Here is a 17,375-nt window from a genome sequence, read left to right as displayed (position 1 = left end):
AAATATAATATTCATTTATTAATAAATAAAATGCTTGAACTTGCCAGTCATGCAAGTATTTTGTATTCTGATGATGGCATGTGTGTTTATGCATCTCGTTTTGCATATAGTTAGACTGCAGGCGGAGCTGATGAAATAAGTTCAGAAAAATTGAAGAATAATAATAATACTAATAATAATAATAATAATAATCATAATGTATAATTTTATTGTAACCCAAATAACTGTAACGTGGATGAATGACTTAATACAAGTATCGTAAGTGGATGTGATATACAGGAAGTCGACTTTGCGACAAGAATCGATACATTTCTATACGTCTCTATTTGCCTGTGTAGCTGCAGTCCAATTCGTCCGGCCTTTCATTGGCTGAAATGTGGACCCCTTTTCTCTGATTAGTTAAGGTTGAACCATCCTGAGCTGTGATTGGCTGGTCCCGCACCAACGTTCTGCATCCTGTTCCCACAGCCAGGACCAGGACCAAGCACGAGAGCGCAGGGAGGGGGTGCTGGAAAGCGCGGCCGGGAAAGCATCACACTTCGAGGATGTGCAGTATCATTTCCCTCATCCGGAAGAGATGTTGACGCGCGACATGTTTGCAGAAACCAAAGCAGCTGCTGGGACCAGCTCTCGATTGTTTTTTTCTTAACGTCCTGTGCAACAAAGCGACGATCTAAGCCCAAGTGTCACCTTTACCTCGTTCAGGTCAAAGCAGAGGCCACCAGCATGCCCGTCCAGGAACCTGACAGCATCCTAAGCTACCAGGTAAAATAGCGCGGGCTGTCTTCTGCTTTGCATGCATGATGTGTTGACTGCTAACCTGTATTTGCGCTGCACAACTATCCCACTTGAATTTGTCATTTCACACGAATGTTTTTTTGGGGAACTTTTTATGGACACTTCCTAATTGCTGAATCTTAATTCGGGTCACCTTTAAACCTATAATGTCAATGGTCCACGTGATAAGTTGAAGCCGGCTGTGGATGATAAGTTGACATTGTTATTGTGATGTGCAAGCACATGTACTTGAGTCCTTGTGAGCGGTGGTATCACATTGCAATACGGTGACGTCATTGACGCTCCTTAATTATGTGCTTCTGCAAAAGTGGGTGGCAATGCAAAAAAACGCAGATTTCCCATAATGGCTCTCGTCGTGGTATTTGTCAAATTACCCTCAAATGACCTTGACGCCATTCTCTCCCGCCGTCTGCATGTGCGACCAGATTATTAGTCATTACAGCAATGGGAAGTGATGAAGGGCTTCTTAAGCACACTGCCGCATGGTGCATGTTCTGATGCGTGACGTTTGATCAGAGCGTCAGTATGATGCTGATGTGAAGGATGTTCTGTAAGATGAGGACCAATTGAGTAAACATGTTTGGTCTAATTGATTTTAGCAGGCACTCAGTGTGGTCAGATCGTGAATATGATCAATAATGATGTCAACATCAAGCCTGGAGTCGAGAGATGATTAAACTATAGGTGAACTCATTCTTTGGGTTCCCACTGAAATCTCTTTGTGGAGCAATTTTACAAAGAAAAAAAAAGAAATCCTGGATTCAACCCACCTATTTAATTCTATTCTAAAGTTGTATGAAATATTTTTTAATGAATAATTCTTGCCTAAATTTAACAATATGTTTGTGTCAGTGGTTTGTGGTTAAGTAGAACTAACATTTATTTTTCTGACGAACCATATTTGGTAACATATTCTTCAGTCCAGATTGCTGGGAAGGAGGTAATTTCCCAGTGGGAACCTCTCTGAGCCGACCAAAGACTTCCAATCTAAACAAAACAACAAACATGGCCGATGACATCGTTGGGCGTTACAGCTACATTCCGTCAATTGTGCTGAAAACTAAACGTAGAGTATAATATTGCAATAATAAAAATATAAATGTTCCAAAGGGAGAAAATTTAGCTGTTTCGTATGCCGCGTTCTGATCATTTATAATGTGACATGATGCATCATAAATTTGTCCCACTTTTAATTACCTCAGCAATCGCAGTTCTTTGCTTCTTTTAAATGAGCTATTTGGCATGTCTCCCAATAAACTTTCATTTTAATCAACTTGATGACAGCGAGCTAGGTTAATGCAACCGGTTTGAAATCAAAAGCATTGCTGTCGCTTTGGACGATCCCACTAATGACATTCCATTTGTATACGACACCCTACCCCAACCATGGAGCTTCTTCACCTGCATAATTTGGCATTCATCCAGCCATAAATTCAAAATTCATCACCTTCTCCTTGCAGGAATGAACTCCACAATGATTGTCCAGTCCAGTGAAACCATAAATCATAGCGGGCCACTAGTCATGTAAAATTCCATTTTCTTGCAGCTGAGAACACAACAATTTAAGATGTTACGGCATTTTATTATTCCCTGTATTGATTATCTTTACTTTAAAAAAAATCAAATATTGTTATAAAAACATGCTCAGGATCCATAGGCACCAAGTGCGCAAATAACATCTGATATCCTATAAAATGAAGTGTATTTTAACACCTCTCCAACTCTTATTGATGGCTTCAATCCATCACGCAGCCACGAAATCCCACTAAACTAATCTTAGTGGAACTAAAACAATTAGAGGTGGAAGGCCGGCGAGTGAAATGGAACACGAGGCATTGAGCGAGGTGCACACTGTATGACTCATTACGCCCGTGGGCTGAAGCAGACTCGTTACAACGGCAGCTCTTTCCTTTCCTGTTTCATCGTGACATCCTGTCATGTATTGATGAGCGCGAGCCACTGTCACATATCTTTGGTTATCAAACAGTAAGTGTGTATTTGTGTGTGGCTGTGGCACGGAGAGGCAGGCCATCATGGCACCAACTTCAATCTGGAAGTGACAGGTCCAGTTGTTTGAGTCAGGATTTGTGTCCCCGCTGTCAAGTCATGGTGCTTCGTTGAGACGAGAGGGCTGGAAGGAGTCCACGGTGATTTACTTTAAAAAAAAAAATTTGACAAGTGCTTAATTCGACATGTTCGGACCTGCCAATTAGAGTACAGAAGAGTCAGCCTGTTGCCAAAAGAACTTTTTATAGTACAGTCAGTCCATTGGTTTGGTTATCAAGTTAGCTGCTATTCTTGCTTGAATCGCAAAAAGATGCGTAAAAACAAAGTTAAACTGTAATTTTATGTGTTACTGACTCGTAATGGAAAACGTATTTTATGTGCTAGGTTACACAAAATCAAACAAAAAATGGCGTCATGGATTTTTGGGGAGAAAATTTAATTAAAATACACCAACTGGGAAGCAAGTTTGGACGTGGCACATAAAATATAAAGAGGAGGCTAAATTGGGGGGAGAAAAAAGTGACACAGATTTATAGAAGATTTGTGATGCTTGGTAAAAGTGGTCATAGAAATTTTGATCCATGGTGATGGAAATTTGATGAATAAATCTCCGTTGTTTTTCATCAGCCCAGATATGTAGTTGGTCATATATTGGGTGGATGGATGGATGGATGGATGGATGGATGGATGGATGGATGGATGGATGGATGGATGGATGGATGGATGGATGGATGGACGGACGGACAGACCCAACCCCCCTCGTCCCACCACAGTCCTAATGGAGTGAAAAGGAAAACACATTGATTGACCTGCCTAGTCGAGGAGAGTGGGGTGAGTGCGACTGAAATCAGTGCTGCTCTATTTGCCCTGACCAATTGGATGTCTTTCAGTGACAAGAACATTGTCACAAATTCACATGTGTGACAAACATGCTTCTGGTCTATTCATTGCATTACAAAAGAATGAACATACACGCAGCAATTGCTAAACGGATTTCACGTTTTAATACAAATGCACGCATTACATAATTTTATGTTGATCTCTTTCCACTTCCTGTGGCATTTGAAGGAGACGCAAGGACAAGGCAGCCATTTTTGCATCTGGCTGAGAACAGCTTTCACGTAGGAGTGTCTAATCTGCATGGAAAATGAGTTTGCAGAGTCATAAACTTCCCCCAGCTGCGTGTCACTCTAGTTCAGGGCCAAGAGCATCGAAAAGGGTCACTCGGTTGCCAGGAGATTGAAGCAGGCGGCACAAACACAGGTGCGCCCGTGTTCACAGAGGTACGTGCACTCACCTGCAGAGTGTCTTTGTGAGCCTTTTATTATGCCGAGCACAGATGTGACACAAGGGAGCTGAAGGCTGAATGACCAGGAACCATTAACCTGCAAATAGGAAAGAAAAACAAAAACGCTCACATGAATATGCGAATCCGGCAAAGAGAAAGGACACGGACGAACAAAAAGATCTAAATGGCAATGTGATCACGGGGCTTTTCACAAGTGTGCGTTTGAAGCAAATAAATCCTCGATTGACGATCTGATGCTGCGTTGCTATTTGCGGGACAAAGACCTTTCATAGTCTCGCACTGATCATGTTGGCTTGTTTGGTGTTTATGTGTTTGGGAAAGCTCCAAGTTTAATGGCGCCTCCAGCTTGAGCTGCAAACCCACACGCTGCATCGGGCTTTCGCTTCACCAGCCGCAGCTGCAATGACTGATAACGCTGCGTGTGTGTGTGTGTGTGTGTGCGTGTGTGTGTGTGTGTGTGTGCGTGCGGGGGGGGGGGGTTGAGGGAGAAAGGGAGTAAAAGATATTCCCATTAGAATAGTGATAACAAGATCACAGCCATTTGCTGAGGCTTTACTAATATTTCTCACTTACAAAAACAATCAGTGAACTTCTGTTGACTCAAGAAGGAATTCTGAATAAAACTTTGAGGCATGCAGATTATACTTAACATCAACAAATTATAATCTGAGTTGACGTACTCTGCATAACACCCGGATAGATATAGCAATCTAGATGTAACTGAAGTTTAGATTTGCAAATTTTAATCAGAGACTCCTAAATGCCATTTAAAATAGCAGAGTATCATTTTATGCGCTTTATTTCCGTTTTCAGGAATCAAATGTGTGTGAAATTATTAATTGAAATAATGTCGCAATAAATTGCCGTCAGTGACAAACTGAAGCTCATGAAAATCAGCAACCATATTTAATAGCCTGTTTTTTATTCTGTCCTCGCACTTCCACCTCCCACTTTCACATACTACAATATTAAACTCAGAATCCGTGGTTGGTCTCAGCATGGCTTCTTCAATTAAAGCCTTGTTTGAACAGACTATTCTCTTGGGATGAACGCATTCCTAGTACAGACTGAATGAATTGCTGGAGAAAAGATGGCAAAGTGAAAAATGACACATCCAAGTACAGCTAGCTGTCCGTTAGGCTTTTCCATTATTATCTTAGCCATTAACTTTCATTATTGTGACATAATTTGTGTTTTTCCTGACATTAATGACCGTGTTTTCCACTGAGGTTTAAAGCAGCGTCCTAAATCTTGACGTGGAAGCTTCAAATATTCTCATTTCCTCACTAATTCAGACCCACAGACCTCACTAATGACATTTGAGGAAGATATATTGCAAACGCAACACCCTGTGAGCTTTGCATTAGCGACTCATTAGCTACTCATTAGCTACGACTACTCATTAGCTACTCATATCTCTTGTTACTTCTTAAAGGTTATTTAACTTTTTTCAATCATTATTTAAATAATAAACAAAGATCTCCTGAACCTCCCGCTCTCAACTATATTCTGAATTTATGGTCTCAAATGAGCTTTTCTATGATGTGTTGCAGCACAGAGTCGCTATAAATAGATCGCATTGTTTTTCTTGTGGTCGGATGGATTTCTAAATTCCTGTGAGAACATGCTGCACTCACATTTGAGAGTTGCATTTGCTCGTGTGTGATCAGATTGAGAAATATTGTGGAATTGGAGGGCAGCTATGTATTTGCTTTTGTTTACAAATGGTGTTTTTTTCCGTATCCACAAATTGCATTGTCAGAGAAACTCTGGGTTCTAGTACAATACATTTAGATATTGATTATACGCTTTCACCAAATGGAATAAGGCTCAGTTTGGACATGATGACTTGGAGGATTTTTTCAAAAAGCACTGAGAAACATTATTCTTAACAATGTCTTTGTTGTGTTTGTCATCCAGAGGCAGGATGAGGAGGTGGTGATAGACCAAGGTGGGACCAGCTCAGTGCTGAACATCCACTATGAGAAGGAAGAACTTGAAGGTGGGTGTAAAGAAGACTCGATTAGTGCCCGATTAATTCCTATGATTAATTTAAGTATTAAATATTTGAGTCCTTAAGTCATTCCTTCATTTGGCCCTTTTAACTTAGCTAGAGTTCCTGAAGGAAATGCTATTCCTTGAAGGAAATGTGTTCTATTCTAATGCTGTTAAAGTGCATCTGGACCATTTCCATTCCAGTGAAACTGACTGCTGCCACCGCGTGTAATGATCTCGGCCGCAAATCAAACACAAATGCTGACACTGTATTGTAGCCTTTCCAGACTTCAGCAGATGCCAAATCAATGAACAATGTTATGATATGCATGTATCTATATATTTATTTGTAATATAATAAGCATTGTCATTATTATCTTTCTGAAGTGAGAATTATTGATACAGCTTGTATTGGATTTTGTCATGTCATGTGTCTGATGGTGTACTTTGCTTCCTTGAGTGTAATAAATATTGAATGAATAACCTCGGTCACCTCCTTTTCAGGCCACAGGACTCTCTTTGTGGGTGTCGGCCTGCCGCGGCAGAGCCATCGACACCACAAAGCTCACAGCTCTCGCCATCGTAAGAAAGACAGGCGGACGGGAAGCATAACAGTGCCACAAAGCGACGGAAACGAGAAGGCGACTTGTCACGGTACAAACAGGAACACGTCTGGTTCGTGTTGATATCAATGACATCACACTGAGGTTTTAATGGCTGGTCTGTCATGGTTATCAATACTGTTGAGCACACCCACATGTGCAAGCATACACACACGGATGCCCCAAGGTCGAGATTGACAAGCCTGCTAATTAGCAGTTTGCATGCATGATTATGTGTACAACTACACACGCTCATAAATATGTTTGCACAAAATCTACTCATCTCGTTTCCAAGCAAGTAGAATTAAGTAGGAGACATTGCCATTCACATGTTGTCACTTTGTCCAGATACGCCATCCCAGCGGGTCCAGTTCATTCTTGGAGCTGAGGAAGATGCCGAGCACGTGGCCCACGAGTTGTTCACCGAGCTCGATGAGATCTGTGTGAAAGACGGCAAAGATGCTGAGTGGAAGGAAACCGCCAGGTCCGTCGTTTCCTCCGGGAGCCATTGGCAACAAAGCGGGCTAATAAAAGCTTCCGGCGAAGTTCACGTTTAGAGCCTGCTGGGCCGTTTCTTGATCTTGTTCTTTGTCTGACTCTGAGATGCAAGATACACATTTTATATATTAAGCTGTCATTTTGATGTTGACATTTTTATCAATTCCTAATCTCGGCAATAACCTCATCTAAGATATGGTGTGTCTTGGTGAATCCTAATATTCATAAGCGTACAACAATGTCTTCATGTGTCCTCAGGTGGCTAAAGTTTGAGGAAGATGTGGAGGATGGCGGCGAGAGGTGGAGCAAGCCGTACGTGGCTACGTTGTCTCTCCACAGTCTCTTTGAGTTGAGGAGTTGCCTCATCAACGGCAGCGTGTTGCTCGACATGCACGCCGATTGCATTGAGGAGATTGCAGGTGTGTTTTTAGGTGCTTGTTTTTTGGGTGAGTGGGAACATTTGGAAGAAATCAACATTGAGTTTCAGTGAGTAAATTTGGTGATTCGACTTCTAAGGTACAAAATAAACCAAAGTGTGAATTGTGTCGTATTTTCACCCACGGTTGGGCTGTCCCCTCGGTGGTGCAATTAGCAGGCCTGATCGTACTGGCGCTGAAGTCAACACGTCAGCAATGGCCTTGAGATGTGCTCAGACTTCATGTGTAATGTCTCACTGTGTGTCTGTCTGACAGTAAAGCAGTTGAGAAAAGTTCACTTAATGACTCAGCATCTCAGAAAGGGCAAAGTGGAAGACAAGGCGATCGGATTAAGACGCGCTGATGATTGGTTGGACAATAAAAAGATTTAACAATGTCTTAAGAAACGTAACACTCGCAACGGAAATAAAAGCAACCGACCTTTGTTGGAGGATTTATAGGATTCATTAACTCGGTGTGTCCCAGATATGGTCCTGGATCATCAGGAGGCGTCTCATGAGCTGGATGACAGCGTGAGGGTGAAAGTGAGAGAGGCCTTGCTCAAGCGGCACCACCACCAGAATGAGAAGAAGAAGAACCTCATGCCCATCGTGCGTTCTATCGCGGAGGGGACTCGTAAACAGTCCGAGCCCCATCTGACAGGTTTTTATTGGACATTTGATTTCTGCCGACAAAGATTTTTATGAGCACGGTACTGCTAACAAGTTCATTGAATACATTTTTGGTGTGTTTCAAACGATTGTTGAGATGTCAAAATTGTCTCATTTTGTTAAAGATGAACTTTCTTTTCATAATTTCTGATTGAAGCCAAATTGACAAAACGGCTAAAGCATTGCACTATAAAAGTTAAAATAAAAATAAAAAAAATCTGTGTCCTTTTCCACTCCACTTTATGCTCACCCACAGCTGCATCAACTACATCTCTCCAGCCTGCTCCCGTTGCAGAGCCATCCAAGAACGGCGCAGGACAGGAAGGGCACCAAGTGGACCTCAGCAAGGTAAAATAGCATTTAGACCATATTTAGCTCAACAAATCATGTGGTGCTGAAAAAAAAAAAAAAAATGATGCAAAGTAGCCTTTACATAGAGTTTCAATTGTCTGTTTCTCAGGTGGACCTCCACTTCATGAAAAAGATCCCAGAAGGAGCAGAAGCATCCAATGTACTGGTGGGAGAGCTGGATTTCCTGGAGAGGCCTATAGTGGCTTTTGTTCGCCTCTCCCCCGCCGTGCTGCTCACGGGTCTCACTGAGGTCCCGATCCCTACCAGGTAGAGAGCAACACCTCCTGACAAATTAACAACACAAAGAGTGGATGTGATATAGCGGATGCTGTCAACTCAACCTTTTAGATTCCTCTTCATTCTCCTGGGACCAGATGGAAAAGCTCAGCAATACCATGAGATTGGACGCTCGATGGCAACCATTATGACAGATGAGGTAAGATTTGCCTTCAAAACATCTGATTTCATCTGCCAGGGCTGATGAAATCAAAACATGCTTACTCTTCGGGTCTCACTCCAATTTCTGGATCTAGTTGGTCATTGCATTGGATCACATTGCATGGCAAAGATTTACTTTACTCTAGTGCTCAACTGTTGCATTTAATGGGAATGAAAGCAGATTTGATTGGCCGTGAACGAAGTTGGCTGCAACCACACCCACAGCGGCGCAACCTTCCCTCTCATTTGGATCACTATATCTTGCGATGGCAGACCATCCATCATGTCATGTGGTTTTTACATGTGTGTGGTTCAGATCTTCCATGGGGTAGCCTACAAGGCAAAAGACAGAGGTGACCTCCTTGCTGGGATAGATGAGTTCCTGGATCAGGTGACTGTCTTGCCACCAGGGGAGTGGGACCCTTCCATCCGAATTGAGCCACCTAAAACTGTCCCATCTCAGGTACACGCTTTTTCTGCTTTGATGTGTCCACCACAAATGCAATTTGCTGAAGATAGTTAAACTTGTTTGACTGAAGGAGAAGAGAAAGATGCCGGGTGTCCCTAACGGCACAGTTTACCAAGTCGAGGAAGAACAACAGCATGAACACCATGGACCAGAGCTGCAGAGAACTGGAAGGTAAATCCATGTCAATATCATGAGTCACAACTTTAAATCCCTCTTTTAAACAGAGGGTTGAAGATGTTCTGTTCCAGCACGGCCGGCAGAAAGCACGTTCCCAAAAGGCATGCTTAGCTAACTCCTTTAGGATCAACTAAAACTAAATGATTCCCTCAGAGACTTTCCAGAACCTTGTTAAAAGTCTTCCTCAAAGAGTCCATCTTTCCCTTTCTGCCTTTGTGATGATCACTTGTCCAATTACTTTTACCCATATAATGTCCTCCAAATATCAAACTCGTATGTCTTAAGAGGTCTGAAATGGAAAATCAGATGTATGATGTATGATGAGGTATAATGTTCTCTCTGATCACTCTTTCCCTTTTGTGTTGTGATCAGGTTGTTTGGTGGTCTGATAATGGACGTGAAAAGGAAGGCTCCCTTCTATCTGAGTGACTACAAAGATGGTCTGAGTCTGCAGTGCGTGGCCTCCTTCCTCTTCCTCTACTGTGCCTGCATGTCTCCTGTCATCACCTTCGGAGGGCTGCTCGGAGAGGCGACAGAGGGACGCATCGTAAGGGCCAACACAATGTCTGCAAAGATTCGAACATATTTGCTAACGAGATGCATTTTGGATTCCAGAGTGCCATTGAGTCCTTACTTGGTGCATCCATGACTGGCGTCGTCTACTCACTCTTTGCTGGCCAGCCTCTCACCATTTTGGGCAGTACTGGACCTGTGTTGGTGTTTGAAAAAATCCTCTTCAAATTCTGCAAGTAAGTAGCAAATAAGTGTCACGCTTAGTCGCGTGCTCTGCCTGACATGTCGTGTGACTCTTCAGGGATTACAACCTCTCCTACCTGTCGCTAAGAGCCTGCATCGGCCTGTGGACGGCGCTGTTGTGTCTGTTGCTCGTTGCCACAGACGCCAGCTCTCTGGTGTGCTACATCACTCGCTTCACCGAGGAGGCCTTCGCTGCCCTCATCTGCATCATCTTCATCTACGAGGCCTTGGAGAAGCTGTTCCACCTGGGAGAAATTTACCCCTTCAACGCTCACAGTGATCTGGACAAGCTGACGCTGGCATAGTGAGGAAAACTCTTTGTGGAGGTCTTAACTTGGACTGAGGAGAATTTAGTAGCGCACACGATGAATTGCTCCTACCTAGCTTAGCTTTGGGCCAGTTAAATGCTCGAATATGATTGTGATATCAAATACATTGTACAGGTGAGGCGAGGGGACCTCGGTAAAACACCGGCACCTTGAAAACGTATACCGCCGCTTATAAATTGCCAATAAATCCCCGCTTTCGTAATGTTTTATTATTGACTCCGTGGACCTCCTGTCTTGTAATACAGAAAACGATAATAGTTGAAGAAATATTACTTTGGAGTCTCTTTTCACATTTTTTGAAAAATAGTCGCTAGAAAGGTCTGAAAAGTCACTTTAACATGGTTACCAAAGAAACAAGTCAGCAACACTGATGATGATGGAGAAACTAAAGAAAGCACGACTTATGTAATTTAATAATTTTTAGAAGTGGTTAACTGTCACTTTTAAGACGCAGGGGGAATCATGTACATATAATTCTTGTTATTATTGTGCTCTTTCTGACTTTAGCTGCCAGTGTACCGAGCCTCAGAGTCCCAGCAATAAAACTTTGAAACTGTGGAGCGAGAGAAACATCACAGCTTCTTTTGTTCCTTGGGCCAATCTCACCGTCAAGGTAACCAGATCATTTGTTCCCGCCTGTTTGCATTTGTTAACTAGCAACGGCTCCCTTCCTCTTCTCTCAAGCGGCTAATCTCTCTGGAGGTTAACTCTGATAAGGACATTTCATCGATTAGCTTTTCTTCACTGAGCACAACCATATAAGTTGTCTGGTGAATGCTCCTCCAGTCACTCATTCACTCACTTGCATGCCTCTCTGGGGCAACTCGGTTTCTGGAAAAAGTCAAATCACCTGAGAGCAACCTGTCCTTTTTCTCCAGGAATGTGTGAGTCTGCAGGGGCACTTTGTCGGAACGTCTTGTGGCCATCATGGCCCCTACACCCCGGATGTCCTCTTCTGGTCCGTCATCTTGTTCTTCTCCACTTTCTTCATGTCAGCATTCCTCAAACAGTTCAAAACCAGTCGCTACTTCCCCACCAAGGTAATTCGCAAGAAGGTGGTAGAGCTTGTATGAAATTCAAGGCCCGTCCTTCTGGGCCATCCTACTAAAAATGTCTTTAGATCATATTGATCAGACTCAGGCACACATTGGCAATTCTTTAAGTTGTCTTTCCGTATGCAATCAGGTGCGATCCATGATCAGTGACTTTGCCGTCTTCCTTACCATCGTCTTCATGGTATTGCTCGACTACATGGTGGGAGTGCCCTCGGAGAAGTTAAAGGTGCCCAGCAAATTTCAGGTAAATTGGGAAAATGCTCGGATGGGATTATATTTGCATCTCGTGACCGTGTTCTTAAATCAGCCCACCAGAGATGACAGAGGATGGCTGATCAATCCGATCGGCTCTAACCCCTGGTGGACCCCCCTGGTAGCCTCGATCCCTGCTCTTCTCTGCACCATCCTCATCTTCATGGACCAACAAATAACGGCTGTCATCATCAACCGGAAAGAGCACAAACTGCTGGTCATTAAACTCATTCAAATTTTATTCGGATCATGTTAGTTGTTGAACAACAAGCTGTTTTTCTTATTGTTTCCCAGAAAGGTTGCGGGTACCATTTGGACCTCCTGATGGTGGGCATAATGCTGGCTGTGTGCTCCATCATGGGTTTGCCGTGGTTCGTAGCCGCAACCGTCTTGTCCATCAGTCACGTGAACAGTTTGAAGCTGGAATCCGAGAGCTCGGCCCCGGGAGAGCAGCCTCGTTTTCTGGGTATCAGAGAGCAGAGGCTCACTGGCCTGGTTATCTTCTTGCTCATGGGATGCTCTGTCTTCATGACTGGAGCTCTTCAGGTGAGGGCTGCCACTCTCTGGTTGTCACGGGGTATTACATTACTTTCTTTTTTTATCTTTTCTTATTCAGTTCATTCCAATGCCGGTTTTGTATGGTGTCTTCCTCTACATGGGAGCCTCATCTTTGAAAGGCATCCAGGTAGTGTATTGTATGATTTATACACTCAGAGGACACCCCATTAGGTACACCTGCATAATGTATGGATCAAAAGAGTTGTTGGAAAAAATATGGCCTTCACAATGACAAGGCAGGCCACACTATTTATCTCTTTGACAGTGTCAATAAAACCAAATCTTTGGCAGAAAGTTTATACAGCTCCACTATTGGACGTCACAATATTGCGACTGTTGATTGTATGGCTCAATTAACTTAAGTGTTAACAGGAACCGCCTCTTGCTCAGCCTTTGGCATGCACACGTGCATAGACTGTAAATCTTTATTGCTTGGCCACAGTTCTTTGACCGTCTGAAGTTGTTTGGCATGCCGGCCAAGCACCAGCCGGACTTCATCTACCTGCGGCACGTACCCTTGAGGAAGGTTCACCTGTTCACGCTCACTCAGCTGACATGCCTTGTGCTTCTCTGGGTCATCAAGACCTCACCTGCCGCTATCGTCTTCCCCATGATGGTGAGCTGACCAAACATGATGAACAAAATGATGGCCTAATTTAGTTTATTGTTTTACTTAAACATGTTTTTTTTGCCTCCTCTGTGTGCAGGTTTTGGCTCTGGTATTCATCCGCAAACTGCTCGACCTGTGTTTCTCCGATCGGGAGCTCAGCTACCTGGATGATTTGATGCCGGAATGGAAGAAAAAAAACCTTGATGATGCCTCCAAAAAGATTGAGGAGGTTTTTGAAATACAAAATGTCAATGCTTTATTGGGGAAAAAAAAAAAAATACATACAACTATTGATCATGCATGTTCCTGTTTCTGTTGCAGGAGTCACAGGTTATGCTCAGTACAAAAAGCGAAGACGCTCCAATTGTTCACATCCCCCTGGAAAGCAGTAGGCCAGCGCAGGCCTCAAAGGCCCATGACCCCCGGTGAGTGACAAGCCATCTAGTACTGGCCTTATTTTAACATATCGAGTAATCCCGGATGCTCCCAGTCACCGATACAAAAAATTATCTGACATTGATTAGGTCCTCCTTAGCAGTAGTTGGCGCTGTTTGACACATAGGCGAATCATAATCTGTTTCAGAAAAAAATATTTGTGTTTTATCTTTGTTGATGTCTTATTCGTCTTTCCTTTCCCCTACGTTTATGTACAATACATTTCTGGGTACACCCCGTTTGTACTAACATGCACCACTCCCTCTCCCTACATCAATTTTGAGCTTCTTCTCTCCTTCTCCCCTCCTCGCTCCCCAGGTGTGATCCCTCTGATATTAATATATCTGATGAAATGTCTAAAACCACCATGTGGAAATCTCTCAACTCCAATCAAAAGGACTCTCGTCCTGTGTCTGCTAAGAAGGCAAGGCTAGACCGACCCTGTGTGGAAAATCTGTTCCCTGTCCCTGTCCATGTTGTTTTTGCAGCTCCTCAGCCGACCTGTTCATGCTGCTCTCTAAACTTCATCTGTTTACTTTTGTAGGATTGAAGAGATCGCCTTCATTGATGAGTAAAGATTTCTACGGTGCACACAGATGTGCCATGTAAGTGTCCACCTGGACCTCAGGATGATTTGGCAGTTTGGGACCACTGGCCATCTGAGTGATTTGGGAACGTCTCTTTAATTACTACCAGCGCCACACAACACTTTGAAGTTACGGGCCATCGACACGCACAAACACATGCAGACACATGGATACACACACAAGTTTGGGACAGAGTCTTTTCTGTTTGGAATAAAAATCATATGTCAGTCAATAGAAACAATGACTTGGCTGCCTGCACTTATATCTGGATGTAAAAAACGAATTGGGTCTTCCTTAGCCATTGTGCTACTTTTAACCTTTTTAGAGAAAAGCCTAGTTTTAACCTGATCCTGCTAACCTGATAAACACCAATGAAAGCATAAGGAAAATGACACTGACTAAAAATAGGACACACTAAATTATCACTGGCGGTGCTAGAGGTGAAGGCCGCAGGGGCACTGCCCCCATCCTTTGAATATGGTTGGACCACCCAGGTGCCAGTCCAAATAATTGATGTTCTGAAGTTCCCTTTTTTCACATTTTCCCCCATTCAGGATCAGAAAATTGCTGTTAGTTATTTGAATATTTTTTTAATAGATTAAAAAGTATAATAACTGTAAATAGACTAAAAAGTATAATCATTTTAACTCTTGATGGGTCAAATCGCTTGGCTGTATGAAAGAGACGGACAACAGAACCGTTTTGTTCATCTTCTGTTGCAGTGTCATCCCTAATTTAACCATCTAATGTGAACTCAATTTTGTGTAGTGATATAAACTTAATAAGTGTGAATATTCCAGAATCTACATCTACGGAAACAGCCAAAAGTTTAGTGTCTTATTTCTTTACCTCAGACAAGTTTGTAAAAATTCCTGCAAGGCACTTTGGATGGAGGACTTTGGATGTGTTGGAGCAGTTTGCTAATGTTTGCTTTATTTTTAAGAAGTAGGGGTGGGGGATGTGTGGGAGGCTTATTTAGGCAATAATTTACCTAAAGTCCATCTCACCTGAAATGTAAGAAACAGAATAATCTATTTTTGTTAATCAGGGATCCTTTAAGATCAATCAACCCTTGATGAAACACGAGTGCTCGATAAATCTTTACATTCTAAAAGAAGTCAACATCCAAACAGTGGCACATTTTCACTCATTCCACTAATTCTCCAGTCACATTCAAATCCTCAGTTAAGGATGGCGTCATACTTGATCTGCACTCAGACTGAAATAACACTTTATTCATAGTAGCACTTTCTGTAGATATGTGTGATGTTTCTTCTTATTTTTAAGAGATCTATTGAAAAAAATTGCTTTTGGCTAATGATATTCCCACCAGTTAGCTTGACCTTCTGTATATAGCATATGGTAGCTTGTTAGAAAAGCTGAGAAAAGGCCTCCAAATGTCCTTGATTTCAATCAACTAGAGGAGTCATGTCAAAGTGATATAATGTTACATGTCCTTTATTCTCCAGTAAACATTATCTGCATCTTTTTGATTGCAGTAACCGCTCACTGTATCATGTTGTATTTTTTTTTTCTCTTGGCTTATATGATCCTTTTGTCTGTTCACGTCCTGTACTTTCACGTATGCGCAAAACATTTGAATGTTAATATTCGGTGTGTCTACTGTATGAGGACCAATAACTAAACTAATCGATGGCATGTTGTAATATTGAAACCAGTGTACGGTACATAATCAAAATTACGATTGAGCTGAAATCAAAGGAGAAACGAGATAAGTATGGATATAAAGATTTTAAACAACAAATGAAGCCATTCTCTGATGTGCGTGTTATGTGTCCTAATTTGATACACAATTATGTATTTGTGAATGTATGGCTGATATACAGCAGAATGTCGTCCGATGTACTCACTGGAGATTATACAGTAGAAGCGTCGTTATCGATTGTTTTAGAGTGTCTTAAACTAAACCTTGTCACATTTAACTGGACTGTTCTTTTTTTCTGCATATAGTACAGTAGAGTAGAGTAAAAAAAGACCTGCTCATGGGACTAAGCGTTAAGGTCAAGGGAAGGAGCTGGAGAGTGATGTTTTCAGGGAGATGAGTTCTGCAGTTGAAATGGAGCGTGTGCTGTCTCTACTCAAAGAATGTCTGACTTAATTGTACATGTTTTATATGTAATCTTGATTTTTTGGGATGATATAAACAGAAAAATAAACTATTACATGACCACAAAAGTTCACAAAATTTGGAGGAATGAGTTTTGATACAGGTCAGGTTTCTTTTGTACCACTAGAGGGCAGACACAATCCTTTCATTTGTTCCTGGCCTGTGAGAGGTCACATCATTCCCATCTACCGAACCTACAGGCTCTCCTGCCATATGCCCCCCTCTCTTGTCCTTGTGGCACCCCCTTCCCCCACATTTGATCCTTGAGGTGAGAGCAGTGCTCACATCTGGAGGTGATCCTCGCTGCACAGGAATAGCCTGTGGGAATGCAGGCCTATCGGGTTAAAGATGCACAGCACCCTTTATGTAGATCGAAATGTGCACGCTGAGCCCGAGGGTGTCATGTGATCCCCACTCCCAATACTGATGATTACAAACAGCTGGCGGGCTGAGGCCTCAGCCAGTTAGCTACGAGGTCGGCTGTGACATCACGGCGGAGAGTGGGGTGCATGGGACATTTTACATGGCTTTTCACCTCTTGAGCTTAAACAGACACCGGCAAAGTGATGTGACTGACACTCTTGTTGCTGACATGCCCCTTGCATCTATCCATCCATTCTTCCATCCATCCATCCTTTCATCCATCCATCCATCCATCCATCATTATCTTAGGCATATTATTATTTTTGAAAAAGGTTTTCAACTGCACGCTGAATGACAATTTTGCAGCATGTGTGTAAGCTTCAACCAAATTAATCTTATTTGCCTCTTGTTCAATGTTGGGCCCAGTGAGCTGTAGTGCTCCTTTTTCAGTGAACAGAGGCAGCTCTGCACTGGCCCTCCCCTTCATCAATCTCTGTCATAAATCTGTCATGCAGAGAAAAAAGGAACTGCTGAATACAGATTTGTCAGCAATTAATCTAACCTCTATTAC

The 17,375-nt window shown here is 42.6% G+C and overlaps 1 protein-coding gene across 5 annotated transcripts; it reads left to right on the top strand.

Moving 5' to 3' along the window:
- Positions 1-480: 480 nt before the first annotated feature.
- On the top strand, positions 481-16,494 carry slc4a8 (solute carrier family 4 member 8). Of its 5 annotated transcripts, none has more exons than XM_061291985.1 (25): positions 481-765; positions 6,035-6,116; positions 6,614-6,763; positions 7,060-7,195; positions 7,468-7,628; positions 8,112-8,288; positions 8,553-8,644; positions 8,757-8,914; positions 8,996-9,083; positions 9,402-9,548; positions 9,625-9,725; positions 10,104-10,278; positions 10,347-10,480; positions 10,546-10,791; positions 11,324-11,429; positions 11,695-11,856; positions 12,002-12,115; positions 12,179-12,340; positions 12,418-12,669; positions 12,740-12,808; positions 13,124-13,297; positions 13,389-13,520; positions 13,613-13,716; positions 14,045-14,150; positions 14,271-16,494. In XM_061291985.1, the coding sequence occupies exons 1-25, from the start codon at positions 727-729 to the stop codon at positions 14,274-14,276; spliced, it is 3,273 nt and encodes a 1,090-aa protein (XP_061147969.1). In that variant the 5' UTR covers positions 481-726; the 3' UTR covers positions 14,277-16,494. The 5 variants fall into 5 exon arrangements, with proteins under 5 accessions (XP_061147969.1, XP_061147968.1, XP_061147970.1 ...); XM_061291989.1 differs by lacking the exon at positions 481-765 and adding an exon at positions 3,996-4,088; XM_061291984.1 differs by having other exon boundaries at positions 12,002-12,340.
- The last annotated feature ends 881 nt before the right edge of the window (positions 16,495-17,375 follow it).

Source organism: Syngnathus typhle, linkage group LG11 (assembly GCF_033458585.1).
Source record: "Syngnathus typhle isolate RoL2023-S1 ecotype Sweden linkage group LG11, RoL_Styp_1.0, whole genome shotgun sequence".
NCBI classification, from domain to species: domain Eukaryota; kingdom Metazoa; phylum Chordata; class Actinopteri; order Syngnathiformes; family Syngnathidae; genus Syngnathus; species Syngnathus typhle.
Note: the sequence above shows the minus strand (reverse complement) of the source record. Positions and strands in the feature narration are given on the sequence as shown.